The sequence below is a fragment of the Bufo gargarizans genome, chromosome 4 (assembly GCF_014858855.1).
Source record: "Bufo gargarizans isolate SCDJY-AF-19 chromosome 4, ASM1485885v1, whole genome shotgun sequence".
NCBI lineage: Eukaryota > Metazoa > Chordata > Amphibia > Anura > Bufonidae > Bufo > Bufo gargarizans.
In genome coordinates, this window is record NC_058083.1 from 153,334,811 (window position 1) to 153,351,524 (window position 16,714).

Genomic DNA, 16,714 nt, shown 5'->3' on the forward strand with positions numbered 1-16,714 from the left:
ATATTGATGAACTGAGCACATTTACAGGGAGGAACGGTCCAGTATTCCTCCTCAGTATTGTGCACATCTTATTTGCAGCTACAGGAAACTGTCACGTACCGGCAGGACAGGTAGTGGATCCTCTGGACCAGAGAGGCGATGGCGCGGGTTGTACTAAAGGACCAGTTCTAAGCAGTTACTGGTCTTCACCAGAGCCCGCCGCAAGGCGGGATGGATTTGCTGCGGCGGTAACTACCAGGTCGTGTCCCCTAGTAACAACTCGACCTCTCTGGCAGCTGATAAGGCGTGGTACACAGGGAGAAGGCAAGAGCGTAGTCGGACGTAGCAGAGGTCAGGGCAGGCGGCAAGGTTCAAAGGCGAGTAGACGGTAGCAACGGGTTCGGCAACAGGCAAGGCAAACAAACACAGTGGAACGCTTTCTCTGAGGCACAAGGCACAAAGATCCGGCAGGAAGCTGTGGGAGGAGAAGGTATAAATGGGCAGTGCACAGGTGCAGCCTAATTAAGTCAGCACTGCCTCTCACAAACCTTAACCCTTAATAACCCCTTTGGACCAGGCACCAATCACTGGTGCACTGGCCCTTTGAATCTAAGAGTCCCGGCGCGCGCGCGCCCTAGAGAGCGACGACGCACACGCCGAGACACTGGAGTGCTGCCTGGGGGCATACGATGTGAGCGCTCCGAGGCCAGCAGGGGACCCGGAGCGCTCAGCATAACAGAAACATTTGGTGGAAATGATTGTACTAAAGGAGGACCTACCTACAGCTTATTAAATCCAGGGGATCACTTGCATTTTCTCTCTGCAATGTGATTGTCTGCTCAATGTGCTCAGTAAAAGACATGAATGGTACAACCATTTGTGTTATTAGATTGTTTGTCTATAATTGTTACTTCGATAACAATCCAATCACATTTTATTAGTAATCAATAAAGAAATCCAATGGGTTCACTTACTTTAGCTTTCAACTGTAATGTCACTAACCATCACCACTCTGCTATTGTAGTATTTTCCTAATTCGGGGCAGTGTAAAGTTTAATTGCGTAATTTATTATAATCAGAACAAGTGTCTATGTGTGAATTGTTTAAATTTTTGTATAGCAAAATATAAACCTCCAGCTTTCAGCCATCTCTTCCTGATAAAATTAAAGAAGTATGAATCTGAATTAAGATGAATAAAACACTGTATGACCAAGCAATAGCATTGATTCTTTTCCCGTGGACCTCCTTGACCTGTTTTGTCTGACTTGCTCTACAACAGTAGTGACCTCACTCTGGCTCACTGGTGGATGATCCTGGATTTTTACACCCTGGCATTTTTAGGCCATGGCAAAAGTGTTCCTCCAGGGTGCCAGAATAAAGCGACTGCTCTGTCATAGTAATCAATATTGTATCTACAGCGCTATGCACAGTTTCCTTTCCCTGCACAGAAAACATGGCAGTGATTACATGTTATTATTATTTCATAGCTTCTTTTATCCAGGGAATCTATTTTACCAGATCTCTTTCTTGTTTTGTCTCGAGCTACTTTGATGTAGTGACTTTTCTCTAAAGATGAACTTTCTCTTGAAATGCACTGATCCCTTTTTTCCCTCTCCCACAAAGATCATTCATCGGGCCGCAGCTTACATATGTTTTTGATGGGGGAACCTCATATGAGCACATGCAACATATTTCCATAAATAAGAGAGTGGTAGACGATAGTGAGCGTTCAAAAGCTTGACATGAAATAGAGATAAGGACTCCTGTCAAAAATAGGTTGGGATGGAGTATGATTTCATCTGGAAGCCACATGCTATATTAAACACTTGGCTTCCTGCCCTATGACACACACTTTCTGCTGTTCTAAGTGTGCTTTATGTGATTTGAAGCCGTGAAAAATCAAACTACATTTTGTGTGATGGCGTTATTAGTCACACATTGTTGTGGTTTGGTGTGAGGGTAACATGAAAGCATTGTAATCTCTTATCTCTGATGGCCAGCTCCCAGTACAAGGTGCTCATTGTTGGAGTTCTTTGAAGCCCCAGGACAATATCATAGATATGAAAACATTTTGTTTCTAAAAACCATTTATTGGAATACTGGGGCTCCTTAACAAAAATATAAAATTTCCTCCTCATGGTGCCTGCATGGAAACTGAATGCAGCCATGCTGTAAATTAAAGGGACTGAACTGTGAGGATATGTTTAGTGGGTGTTGAGTGGGTGACCCAAATGAAAAAGATAGTTTATTACAGCTGAATCTGAGAATGAAATAATATAAGGTGTATATCATGATAATCCCGATGATCTAAGGAGTCATTATAAGAAATTCATGGTTGCCATATATTGACCAGTAATTTCCGTTCAGGTGGCATACATTTATTTTCCCATAACTGGCTTAAAAAGTTTTAAAGGGTATGTGCCATCAGAAAATAAACAAATTTTTCAATAACTCTTTATGTTAAGCATATTTTTAAGGAATTTCTGGTGATTTTATTTTTCAAATTCTCCTTGTTACTATCTGTGTTAATAAAAAGTCTTTGAAGAGGACCTTTAACTACAATAAAAAATCTAAACTAAGGCTACTTTCACACTAGCGTTCATAGGTCCGTTCGTGAGCTCCGTTTGAAGGAGCTCACGAGCGGACCCGAACGCCTCCGTCCAGCCCTGATGCAGTCTGAATGGAGCGGATCCGCTCAGACTGCATCAGTCTGGCGGCGTTCAGCCTCCGCTCCGCTCGCCTCCGCACGGCCAGGCGGACAGCTGAACGCTGCTTGCAGCGTTCAGCTGTCCGCCTGGCCGTGCGGAGGCGAGCGGATCCGTTCAGACTTACAATGTAAGTCAATGGGAACGGATCCGCTTGAAGATGTCACCATATGGCTCAATCTTCAAGCGGATCCGTCCCCCATTGACTTTACATTGAAAGTCTGAACGGATCCGCTCAGGCTACTTTCACACTTAGAATTTTTTCTAAGTTATTAATGCAGACGGATCCGTACTGAACGGAGCCTCCGTCTGCATTAATATGATCGGATCCTTTCAGAACGGATCCGATCGAACGCTAGTGTGAAAGTAGCCTAAGCCTACAGACATGGAGAGCGGCGCCCAGGGATCTCCCTGCACTTACTATTATCCCTGGGCGCTGCTCCGTTCTCCCGGTATAGGCTCCGGTATCTTCATATGTTCGGCTCAACTGGATGGAGCCTGCCGGCGTCTCCTGTAGCTTTGGACAATCGCAGCACTCAGCTCATAGCCTGAGAGTTTTTTTTCCTTCTCAGGCTATGAGCTGAGCGCTGTGATTGACCAGCGCTCCAGCCTGGGAGAAGGAGACTCCGGCAGGCGTCGAACATATGAAGATACCGGAGCCTATACCGGGAGAACGGAGCAGCGCCCAGGGATAATAGTAAGTGCAGGGAGATCCCTGGGCGCCGCTCTCCATGTCTGTAGGCTTAGTTTAGATTTTTTATTGTAGTGAAAGGTCCTCTTTAAAGGGAACCTGTCACCGGGATTTTGTGTATAGAGCTGAGGACATGGGTTGCTACATGGCCACTAGCACATCTGCAATATCCAGTCCCCATAGCTCTGTGTGCTTTTATTGTGCAAATTAACATAAGAGTCATATCTTACTTGTGTGACCAGAGAAGAGTCATATTTTCAAGCTCTGACTCATCTCAGGTTAATTTGCATATGTATCAAATCTGTTTTTATACACAATAAAAGCACCCAGAGCTATGGGGACTGGGTATTGCGGATGTGCTAGCAGCCATCTAGCAACCCATGTCCTCAGCTCTACACACAAAATCCCGGTGACAGGTTCCCTTTAAGTCTTGACTAGGGATGAGCGAACTTCTGTTTTCAAGTTTGGCGTGCAAGGTTCGGGTTCTGGTTATCTTAAGAATTACATTATGGATTCCGCTACCACGGACCATAAGACTTACCCAAACCTGAACATTGTACGCCAAACTTGAAAACAGAAGTTCGCTCAACACTAATCTTGACGTTCTCACTACAAGATTTAGGTGCCTACACAAATGGTCCAATTAACCAATGAACTAGCATTTCACTAGTTCATCAGGTAATTAGCGGGACCTTTACACCGCCAGAACGTTCCTATGTACTTTGGTGTATAAATATGTGAATCTTCAGATACTGTCTTAACCAGACTCCTGACGAAGAAGCCCAAGTAGCCTCGAAAGCTTGCTATTTTAAGTTAGCGATTAAAAGGTATGAACCACTGAGGAATTTCAATATTTTTTCATCGTATATTTACTGGCTAACACGGTACAAATATATATTTTTCCCTGTACCGATAGATATTCACAGGATGTGGAAAAGCAAAGATATGAATGTATAAATTACAGATTTTACAGAATCTTTTCCTACAGAACTATAGATCAGTCTGCTTAGTTCCTCCTGCTCTATAACATGTTACCTGCAGACTGCATTGCATTTTGTGGTGAGAGGTCCTCTTTAAGTAAGACCCAGGTGCTCTCACCAGCTACAGGGGATTCCATAGGAATAAGGGGCAAGCAGCGCCGGCCGTTCTTGAAGCAGCCACAACACTAAACTGTTCTCTAATATATTGTTAGTACATTGTTATTCACATAATACAGACTACTGTGAATGACTCCTTTACTGCAGGGCAGTGACATGCAATCTGATTTGATGAATCCTATCAGTTTCAAATAATGTCTTCTTTGATTAAGTGTAATTAGATTTTTTTTATTTCATTATACACCTATATAATACCGCAAGGTCTAATTATCAATATGTATTTATAAATATAATTAAAAGGGAGTCATTCGGAAAGTAACAGAAATATTAAAAGCATTAGAAAAACATGGCTGCTTTATTCCACAAAACGCGGCACACCTGCACATTGGTTGTGTCTGTTATTGCAGCGGATCCCCATTCACTTCAGTGGAACTGAGTTGCAATACCATGCACAATCCCTGAGTAGGTGTAGCGCTGTTCTAGAACCATGTTTTTCAGATCCTGCAGCTACAAAGCAATTTTATATAGAACTTTCTTCATTCTGTAGAATTAGTTCCTTTTTTGGAAATTTTTATTTAGTCCGTATACTGCATTCGGTGGAAATAATTAACGGGGTTATCCACACCTAGAAGCGCCTTTTTCCCCCCAAAGCCAGGGCCACTCATATAGAGAATACTTACTTGGTCCCCACGCCTGTGTCCTTCCGGAACCCGTTGTGCAAATCACAACATCTGACGATGTGGGGTGGGGGTGGGCAGCCGATAGCAGGCGGCATTGCTGACTTTCCCCCCTTGCGTCATGGGTGTCTGCACCCCTGTCGCTTGATCTTTTGATCTGCATGACGGGTGGGATGCAGTGACTCTCATAAAGGGATGCGGAAGGACACAGGCATCGGGGACCAGGTAAGTATTCTCTATATAAGGGGCCCAGGCACTGGGGGGGAGGGGGGTTACAGGTTTGGATAACCCCTTTAAGCATTGCTTAGGCCTCTTTTGCACCTATTACTTATATATTAGATTCTATGGAGATCAGCGTTTCCCTCTTTCTAATTCCTCATGATGGAGGACAGGCTACATGCTCACTCGATTGCTGCCTGGGACTTGTCTGTGGACTCAGTACAACCGCTGAAACAACTTCATTATTTTCTCTACCTAATCCCTCTCTGTCTTCACATTTTCTAATTTTCTAGAAAGCATGCATGCATATTTTTATCTAATGGAACATCTTTATCCATTAGAAACATCAACATAATAGAATATTTGCATTTTCACATAAAGGAAATTCTTCGTAATGTCTGCAGTATTTTCCATTTCATAATGATCAGTTTGTTGACACATCATTTATGGGTACAGGTACAATTTAGTGTCATCTCATCCCCATTACTGGTTAACTTGGGGCACAGGCACATGCAGTTTTTATAATGCAGTTTTTGAAGCTAAAACCAGGAGAAGTAGAAGTAGTATCTCTCCTTTAAAGGTTCTGTGCCACGAAACACATTCTCCATTTTTCAAACCAGCACCTGGATCTGAATACTTTTGTAATTGCATGTAATAAAAAATTTAGTATAGCCAGTGAGCTATTTAATAAAATGTATCTGTATAGCGCCACCTGCTGTTCTTTCTTTTCCTTATTGCTTGTCCACCTCACTAAGGGGGTCGCACGCACTCAGTTTTAATCTTCAACTGTCACCAGCCATATGCAGTATTTTCTGTTAGAAACTGTGGCAGTGACAGGGAAAGAACCGCAGCTGAAAGGACACACTCCCCGAGCTACCAGCCTGAAGATAATGTAGCAGAGCAATTGGAGCAATGAATAGGGAGATCTCTGGATCCATGTGAGGTACAGGGCAGGTTCTAGCTTTGCTAGAAACAGATTGTTATATGATGTACTATATGATGCCTGATTTTCCATTTTTTTTACATCAATCGTGGCATAACCCCCTTCAAATGATTTTCAGGCTTTGCCTGAATTCTGTCTTTTAGCTAACCAGTGGAGGGTAGAAAGTTTCAGCAGTACTTACCCTTCTGCCAGGCCGCTGGTTCTGCAATCTCGGCTGTGATCACATGAGCTGGCTGCAGGCTCTTCCACAGAGGACAGAGGTCCTGATCAAATCTGTTCCTATTTCTTCCTGTTCAGCTGCATAATGTACACGTAACTGAACAGGAGGACACATGAGCACATCTGATCAGGACCTCATTGGAAGAGCCCACGGTCAGTCGGTCACGTGATCACAGCAGAGATCTTAGAATCGGTGGTGAGACGGAAGAGCTGAAACTCTCTTCCTTCCACAGGTTAGCTGAAAGAGATAATTAGGTAAGACCCTGCAGAGCCCCTTTAATACTCTCTCCTTTTATCATCTATTCCACACCCTATTTTGGTTTCAAAGACTGCACCAGAAAACCTGCACACGTGTCCGTACCCAAAAGCTATTAGAAATGTACATATTCCTTATTTCTTAGAGACAGAGCTTAAACTTTGTTGACATCTCATTTTGAAGAACATATCTGGAGGATCCCCAATGTAAAGGAATGCTGCTATACACCTGTTATAGGTTCCTCTTATAGAAAACATAACTGTTTCCTGCATGGTATATGATTACTGTGTCCCTTTGCATAGTAAATCGTAGACTATGCTCTCCTATACAATAAAAAATGGGTGTTGATGCATACCGACTCAAACGACACTCTTTTGGTATGTGTAAGGTGGATGGACATGGACAGGCCAAAGGTATACAGCAGGAATACTCCTGCCATATGCCTCCAACATGTGAAAGGACATAGGGTGTCCTATGTACAAAGTGCTTTACAAATGATAGACAGTGGAGGAAGGAATACGATCACAACATACAGACAATGTCAGGTGTCTGTTGTGTCAAACCATCAAAAAAGTGTAAGAAACATCTTGTAAAGGAGTCGTACTCAGCTTAACTCCGAATTTCCTAACATTCATGGGGAAATTTACCAAAACCGGTGCAAAGAAAAACTGGCTTAATTGCCCATAACAACCAGATTTAACCTTTCATTTTTTCAGAGTTCTTTTGGAAAATGAAAGGATCAATATGATTGGTTGCAATGGGCCATTTTTCCATTGCACCAGTTTTGATAAATCTCCCCCTTAGGGCTACTGCACACGAAGGTGTATGGCCTGCAAACACCGGATCCACAATATACAGGCATCGGCCCTGTGCAGTCCATTTCAGGGATCCAGACCCATTGACTTAAATGTGTCCGCAATCCGCAAGTTGCGGATCAGAAGCATGGACTGTCTCTTGCGGATCGTGGAACCATTCAAGTGAATGAGTCTGCATCCACAAAAAGCGTGCACACAAAATTATGGACCACTATTTGTGGTACACAGCACAGGCACGGGGCGGACACATTCATGTGCATGAACCCTTAAGGCTCATGCACACGACCGCATGTAAAAAATATCAGGATTAAACCAGGCACTCAAATATGGATTATTGATCAAAATTTAATGAATGATAAAATATATCGATATACCATAAAATACAATATAAAATGACATAAAAATTCACATAAGGATAACCATTAATCAATAGCAGCAATATATGGCCAATAATTACAGCAGCTTAGATTTGAAAGACCGCAATCCGAACAGAGGTCTATGTAGAGTTCCGGGCGGTTTCAGTTACGGGCGGTTTAAGTTAAAAAAACCGCACCCTTATTTCAATTAAGGAAAAAAGAGATGTAGCTTGAAACAGTCTGGGTGGTTTGAATTCAAACAGCCGCAGCCTTTATATCAGTCTTTAAGGAAAACCGCAATTCCAAATGTTATAAGTCCACTGAGGAAGGGGCTATTCAGAGAACCCCGAAACGCGTATGGTCTAATACCTCGTTCCGGCATGCTGGGACAGTAGCTCCCCTGGACTCCAAGTTTAAATAGCTGTGACCAAGAGGAACGAGCACCGGAAGAAACAGCCACAAACATCGTTCTGTGAGCGGATACTCGGATGACTCGGCACCCACAGCATATCGTCTTTAGGCCCAGACACAGGACAAGGTAACACCGGCCAGGTAAAGCAATAAAGTTAGTTGAATAGGTGGGACGCCACCTTAGTGCACAGTCACATTTTGCCATAACCGAATAGGATCGGTGAATGTTCACAAGACCCCTTATAACGTTTGGAATTGCGGTTTTCCTTAAAGACTGATATAAAGGCTGCGGCTGTTTGAATTCAAACCACCCAGACTGTTTCAAGCTACATCTCTTTTTTCCTTAATTGAACTAAGGGTGTGGTTTTTTAACTTAAACCGCCCGGAACTCTACATAGACCTCTGTTCGGATTGCGGTCTTTCAAATCTAAGCTGCTGTAATTATTGGCCATATATTGCTGCTATTGATTAATGGTTATCCTTATGTGAATTTTTTTGTAATTTTATATTGTATTTTATGGTATATCGATATATTTTATCATTCATTAAATTTTGATCAATAATCCATATTTGAGCGCCTGGTTTAATCCTGATATTTTTTATACGTTTTATGTGACTGGGTGGCTCATATAAACCAAGAGCACCTTAAATCCATTAACCAGCTGTAGTGATCCACAGACACTCTGTTTTGGTTACACGACCGCATGTATTTTGCGGTCCGCAAAAAACGAATCCGCAAAAATACTGATGACGTCCGTGTGCATTCTGTATTTTGCAGAACGGAATAGCTGGCCCTTAATAGAACAGTCCTATCCTTGTTTCAATGCAGACAATAATAGGACGTGTTCTTTTTTTTTTTTTTTGCCGAACGGAAATACGGACGGAATGCACACGGACTAACTTCCGTTTTTTTTTGTTTGCGGACCAATTGAAATTAATGGTTCCGCATATGGTCTACAAAAAAAACTTAACGGACACGGAAAGAAAATACATTCGTATGCATGAGCCCTTAGTCTATGAAACAAGTGTTTTTGTGTATCCCAGTGCTTGAAAGGAGTAAGCTCCTTGGCGTTGCTTTTGCAGTCTGTGTGTATGTGATGAAATCCCACAAGTTCATCATTCAGACTACATTGGTGACTTTATGTAAAACTTGGACGACCCTGACAGAAAGAAATTTGCAAAACCACATATTGTCTTATTCACAGGGAGAAGACTGCCAAGCAAGAGGCACTTCTAAGCCAGAGCCTATCATTGTTGAGACATCTTCAGTCAGACCACAGCGTTATTAAAAATAATGTCCAAGCTATCATGGGACGTTGGAATGGTCTCAGAAGAGACATTACTCGCCAAATTGAAGACACTGCGAGAAGTCATTCAGCAGGTTAGTCCATCTCACTATAAAAATAATGTAACCGCCAGTTATGTAACAATAGATTTTTCTATGTGTGTTTTTGTATCTTTTTTACTTGCAGACACATACTAAAAATTAGAGAAATAGCTGAGGATTACTATTAATGATGTTCAATTATGAAATTATTTTGTCCAAACACATTAGGGGGGAATTATCAAACTGGTGAAAAGTAGAACTGGCTTAGTTGCCCATAGAAACCAATCAGATTCCACTTTTTATTTTTCAAAGGAGCTGTAATAAATGAAAGGTGGAATCTGATTGGTTTCTATGGGCAACTAAGCCAGTTCTACTTTTCACCAGTTTGATAAATCTCCCCCCATTGAGTCTCATATGTAAAGTTGGCAGATAAAGTGTCTTTCCTTACCTATAGCAACCAATCACATTTTAGTATTTATTTTCCGAACTGCACCTGAAGCACGGTTTGATTGGTTACTAGGGACAATTTTTCTCTAAAGCGGGCCATACACATGAGATAACTGTTGGCTGAAATCTACTACAGACAACAGTTGGTTCTTTACTTCTTATGACAATATGACTCATCTTTCATGTGTATGAAGTATATATAATTGGAAACACATGTATGTCCTATGCCGGCATGCTTTGTAAAAGGCAGTGGGGAGATGGGAGCGTTCCATAAATCACCCCGCTCCTGCTGAGAAAGTGAACTACTTCCTTTATGGCTCACCTTTGACCAGTATTTTCTCTGAACTTGTAGTAGCTTCCTTCATGCTTCTTCAATGGCATGTACTGTAGAGCTTTGTAGAGTTTCTTCACAGAGTAAATGTGTAGTTACTAGTGTTGGTCGAGCACCAAAGTGCTCAAGTGCTCGAGTAGAACACCTCGGGATGCATCGGTGCTCTTACAGAGCACACGAGCACAATGGAAGTCAATGGGAGAACCAGAGCATTAAACCAGGCACCCCCTGCTCTGAAGAGGGGAGGGTGTCTGGTTCACAGGAGAAGTTCAGAAATTGATGGAAACACCACTGAAATGGTTCGGGAACAGCATTGGGAGGATGTCTGAATGCATCTTGGACTCCCAGGTCGCTGCTGGGAACGATGTTGTCCGAGTAGTACACCACTTTTACAGACTGACAATAATACGCACAAAACCAAAGATAAAATCGATTTTAGAGGAAAAATTGTTAGGAAACATTCTTTCCTGTATATTTACTTGTTTACTTGTATATAAAGTGCAAGTGCTGCCAAAAATTACAAGGAAGAGGCACTCCGATACAACTTGTACAGTATATCACATAAAGGAGGGCCTTGTTTACATTGTGGTACAATTGTTCAGGTATAGTGGTACTCCTACACTCATAAAGCCTATGCACTAAGTCAGGCATGCTCAACCTACGGCCCTCCAGCTGTTGTAAAACTACAACTCCCACAATGCCCTGCTGTAGGCTGATAGCTGTAGGCAGTTCGGGCATGCTGGGAGTTGTAGTTTTGCAACAGCTGGAGGGCCGCAGGTTGAGCATGCCTGCAGTAAGTGAAAGGGCTGCCAAATATTACAAGGAACTGGCACTACAATACACCCTTTATTACACATAAAGGAGGGCATCCTACATACCCTTGAAAAATTATGATTGATGGCCTGCTGGTGACCCTCAAAAACTATTGGGGCAAGGTCTGCTGATGTGACCATCTAAAACATTAGGGGTGAGGGCCTGCTGCTCATGTGACCATCTAAAACATTAGGGGTGATGGTCTGCTGCTGAGCTGACCCTCTAAAACATTAGGGGCAAGGGCCTGCTGCTGATCTGACCATCTAAAACATTTGGGATGAGGGTCTGCTGCTGATCTGACCATCTAAAACATTTGGGATGAGGGTCTGCTGCTGATCTGACCATCTAAAAAATTAGAGGGGAGGGTCTGCTGCTGAGATGACCATCTAAAACATTAGGGGTGAGGGTCTGCTGCTGAGCTGACCCTCTAAAACATTAGGGGCGAGTGCCTGCTGCTGATCTGACCATCTAAAACATTAGGGGCGAGGGCCTGCTGGTGACCCTCAAAAACATTATGAGCAAGGGCCTGCTGGTGACCCTCTAAAATAGGGCTGAAACGATTACTCGATTGAATTGAGTAATTCGACACAAAAAAATCCTTGATGCAAATTTTTAGCATTGAGGATTAGTTTGTGACAATGGAGCGGGAGTGAACCGCTTGCTATTACTTACCGCTCCGCGCATTGTCAGGTAATAGTGCACGTAAGCGTGCACTTTGACCCGACACTGTGTGACGTCAGGATCCAGTGCAGTGCACGGAGAAGAAGAGGAAGGAGCTGTGGACCGGCGCCCCTACAGGAAAGGTAAGTATTTTATTTCACTGGCGCTGGGGACATGGAACTGAAGGGGGACAGCCAGCAATGGATGGCATAGAGGGGCTGATCTGATGGCACTGGGTGAGTAGGGGACATGGAGGGGCTGATCTGATGGCACTGGCGGAGTGGGGACATGGAGGGGCTGATTTGATGGCATTGGGGGACATGGCGGGGCTGATCTGATGGCACTGGGGGACATGGAGGGGCTGATCTGGGGGAGTGGGGACATGGAGGGGCTGATTTGATGGCACTGGGGGACATGGAGGGGCTGATCTGATGGTACTGGGAGACATGGAGGGGCTGATCTGATGGCGCTGGGAGACATGGAGGGGCTGATCTGATGGCACTGGGGGACATGGAGGGGCTGATCTGATGGCACTGGGGGAAATGAAGGGAGTGATCTAATGGCACTGGGGGGGTGGGGCATATGGAAGGGCTGATATAATGGCAGTGGGGGACATGGAGGGGCTGATCTGATGGCACTGGGGGAGTGGGGGACATGGAGGGGCTGATCTGATGGAAGTGCGGTACATGGAGGGGCTGATCTGGTGGCACTGGGGAAGTGGGGGACATGGAGGGGCTGATCTGGTGGCACTGGGGAAGTGGGGGACATGGAGGGGCTGATCTGGTGGCACTGGGGGAGTGGGGGACATGGAGGGGCTGACAAAGGGTGTTGGGAACTGATGGCAGGGAGTCTGATGAGTTTTTATAAAGGAAAACAGTCTATTAATTATTTTTTTCTTATTAGATAACTCGATTCATTGTAAAAAATAATCAATAGAATACTCAATTACTGAAATAATAGTTTACTGCAGCCCTACTCTAAAACATTGTGAGCGAGGGCCTGCTGGTGACCCTCGAAAATATTATGGGTGAGGGCCTGCTGGTGACCATCAAAAACATTATGGGCGAGGGCCTGCTGGTGACCCTCTAAAACATTATGGGTAAAGGCCTGCTGGTGACCCTCAAAAACATTATGGTTGAGGGCCTGCTGGTGACCCTCAAAAACATTATGGGCGAGGGCCTGCTGGTGACCCTCTAAAACATGGGTGAGGGCCTGCTGCTGAGCTGACCCTCTAAAACATTAGGAGCGGAGGCAGCCTAATAAGCATGTTGATATGATGGAGGAGGAGGACGAGAAAAGGGAGATTAAACCATATACCCTTTTTAGTGGTGGAAGGGGTGCATGGGAATACAGTGTATTCAATACACCATAAAAGCCACATTTAGAGTGCTTTTATGTTCAGCCGTTTTTCTCTGGTGGAGTAAAGAAGTCAGGGGCATTCCAGGCTTTGTTCATTTTTATAAAAGTCAACCGGTCAGCATTTTCAGTTGACAGGCGGATGCGCTTATCAGTTATTATCCCACCAGCAGCACTAAATACACGCTCTGACAAAACGCTGGCGGCGGGGCAGGCCAGCACCTCCAAGGTGTAGAGCGCCAGTTCGTGCCACGTGTCCAGCTGGGACACCCAATAGTTGTAAGGCACAGAGGGATCACTGAGGACACTGACACGGTCTGCTACGTACTCCTTCACTATCATCCAAATTTTTTTCCTCCTTGTGACACTAGGCCACGCATCAGGTAGAGGATGCTGGCGGGGTATCATAAAACTGTCCTAGGCCTTGGAGAGTGTTGCCCTGCCTCTGTTGGAACTGCTGTGTGTTCCCCTCATATCCCCTCCTTGGTTGGCCGAAGAACTACATACTCTGCAGCCAGCGTTGTCAGCTGTAAATTTTTGGAGCAATTTTTCCACAACGACCATTTTGCTCGTCCTCTCCACCACAGGAATGAGAGATGAGAAGTTCTCTTTGTAGCGGGAGTCGAGAAGGGTGAACAACCAGTAATAGGTGTTGGCCAAAATGCATACAACACGAGGGTCACGGGAAATGCAGCCTAACATAAAGTCAGCCATGTGTGCCAGAGTCCCAACAGACAAGACTTCGCTGTCCTCTTTAGGAGGATGACTCAATCTCCTTATCCTCTTCCTCCTCTTTTACCCATCCACGCTGAACAGATGGAATAAAACTTCCATGGGTACTACCCTCTGTAGCGGGAGCAACCGTCTCCTGCTCCTCCTCCTTAACATCCAATTCGCGCTGAGAAGACGAACTGAGGGTGGTCTGGCTATCACCCTGTGTACGGTCTTCCCCATTCCCACCTTTTCCACATGCAAAGCGTCCGCCTTAATTGTGAGCAGCAAGCATTTGAGTAGAGACAGAAGTGGGATGTTTACGCTGATTGCCGCTCACCATCTGTGTTGATTCCTCAAAGTTGCGTAAAACCTCACAGAGGTCAGACATCAATGCCCACTCGTCGCTTGTGAAGAGCGGAAGCTGACTGGAAAGGCGACGACCATGTTGCAGCTGGTATTCCACTACTGCCCTCTGCTGCTCACAAAGCCTGGCCAACATGTGGAACACAACAGTCGGTGAGCTGGCAATTGCAAGCAGTGCTGCAGCGATGCCAGACCGGCGGAAGCTGTTAATGACTTGCGGAAATGGGCACACACGTGGATCACCTTCACCAGTAGCTCAGGAAAATTGGGGTAGGTTTTGAGAAACGGCTGAACCACTAGGTTGAACACGCGGGCTAGGCATTGTATGTATGTGAGCTTGCCGAGCTCCAAAGCCACCACCAAGTTACGGACATTATCAGACACAACCATGCCTGGTTGTAGGTTGAGTGACGAGAGCCACAGCGCAGTCTGGTCCCTTATCCCCTGCCACAGCTCTGTGGCGGTGTGCTGTTTGTCACCTAAGCAGATCAGTTTAAGCACGGCCTGTTGCTGCTTCCCCACTGCAGTGCTACACTGCTTCCAGCTACTGACTGATGTCTGACTGGTGCTGCAAGATGATAATTCAGACGTGGAAGTGGAGGAGGAGAAGTTGGGTTTGGAGCCACTAGCGTAGGTGGTGGCGGAAACCTTGATGAAAGTAGGGCCCGCAATCCTTGTCGTTGGTAGCACCTGTGCCATCCCAGGGTACGACTCACTCCCGGCCTCCACAACGTTCACCCAGTGTGCTGCCAGGGAAATGTAGCGTTCCTGGCCAAAAGCACTTGTCCATGAGTCAGTCATTAAGTGGACCTTTCCAATAACTGCGTTGGTCAGGGCACGGGTGATGTTACGGGACACATGCTGGTGTAAGGCTGGGACTGCTCACCGTGAAAAATATTGGTGGCTGGGGACAGAGTATCGCGGGATGGGCACCACCATCAGTCTACGGAAAGCCTCAGTGTCCACAAGCCTAAATGGCAACATTTCCAGAGCCAGCAATTTGGAAAAGTGCGCATTTAGTGCTATGGCCTGTGGGTGGGTGGCTGGGTATTTGCACTTTCGTTTAAAGGCCTAGGGTATAGACATGTGTACGCTGCGCTGCGCCGCAAGAGGGTGCTCCGGGGAACAGTTGCGGGCCTGTTTGGTGTGGCCCGCCTTCTCCCTTTTGCCACCCCACTGCCTCTTCCAGCCTGTTGCGGTGCTGCGGATCCCTCCCCCTCTGTACTGCTGTCCTCGCTCGCCTTGCCACCTTCCCAGGTTGGGTCAGTGACTTCAGCGTCAACCACCTCCTCTTCCACTTCCTCACTCTGGTTATTCTCCTGACTTATTGGCCTAACAACAACCTCCGTTATTGACTACTGTGTCTCATCCTCATCATGAACCTCTTGAGACCACCCACCTACATCTTTTTGTGATTGTGAATGCTCAAGAGTTTGGGAATCAGGGCACAATGTCTCCTCATGTCCCTCTTCAAGCGGGCTTGTCGAGAGGCCCAAATCAAGGAATGGCAATGAAAAGAGCTCCTCGGAATATCCGAGTGTGGGATCACTTGTTTGCCAAGACTCTCCATGGTGGGAGGAAGGAGTATCAGGGTGAGGATTTTGTTGACCAGACTCTTGGCTACTGAGACTGGATTTTGTGGAAGACAGGGTGGTGCTTAACCTACTGAAAGCATTGTCTGCTGCAATCCAACTGACCACCTAGTTGCACTGGTCTGACTTCAAGAGTGGTGTCCTGCGCCGCCCTGCAAACTGGAAGAGGAAGGCAATATGTGCTGAAACGCGTCCGTTTGAGGACCTTTGTTATTTGACAAATAAAGATACAACATTGAAGCAAGTAAGGCAGCTGGAATTTATTGTATTGGCCCTGCAAACTGGGACATGAAGCTAGATATCGTGGATGAGTGTGCTTCTTGTGCTCTGGCAGCAGGCACAGTTTCACCGCGCCCAGGGCCACGACCTCTGCATGCACCATCAGCAGCATGGTCAATTCCACGTCCCTTACTGCTCGCCTTACCGTCGTGGGTCACTTATACTACATTTTTCAAGCTGGTATAAGTTTCCTGAGACTGGAGAAAATGGTTGGTACGGCAGAACATTAGAATAGCACCTGTTTTTGTAAAAAATATTAAAATTACAGAAAATATTCACGTATAGTGACTAGATCCAAAGTCTGTTCATACAAACAATTCATTTTAATGCTGTCCGGAGACCTGTCTCTGTACAAAATTAAAATGTATTGCCTCGTCGCGCAAGACTTCAGTGAATTAATTCGATAATCACTTCTGCGTCTTTAAAAACATTTTAAAATAGCAATCCGAAGTTGAGTTTGGTAC

The 16,714-nt window shown here is 45.1% G+C and overlaps 1 protein-coding gene across 1 annotated transcript in view; it reads left to right on the forward strand.

The window, feature by feature from the left end:
* Window positions 1-16,714, forward strand: part of LOC122935284 (trichohyalin-like) — a 154,391-nt gene that overhangs the window by 63,058 nt on the left and 74,619 nt on the right. The window contains exon 6 of the mRNA XM_044291047.1: window positions 9,574-9,749. Within this exon, the coding sequence (XP_044146982.1) occupies window positions 9,574-9,749 (176 nt within the window). The remainder of the gene's footprint in view (window positions 1-9,573; window positions 9,750-16,714) is intronic.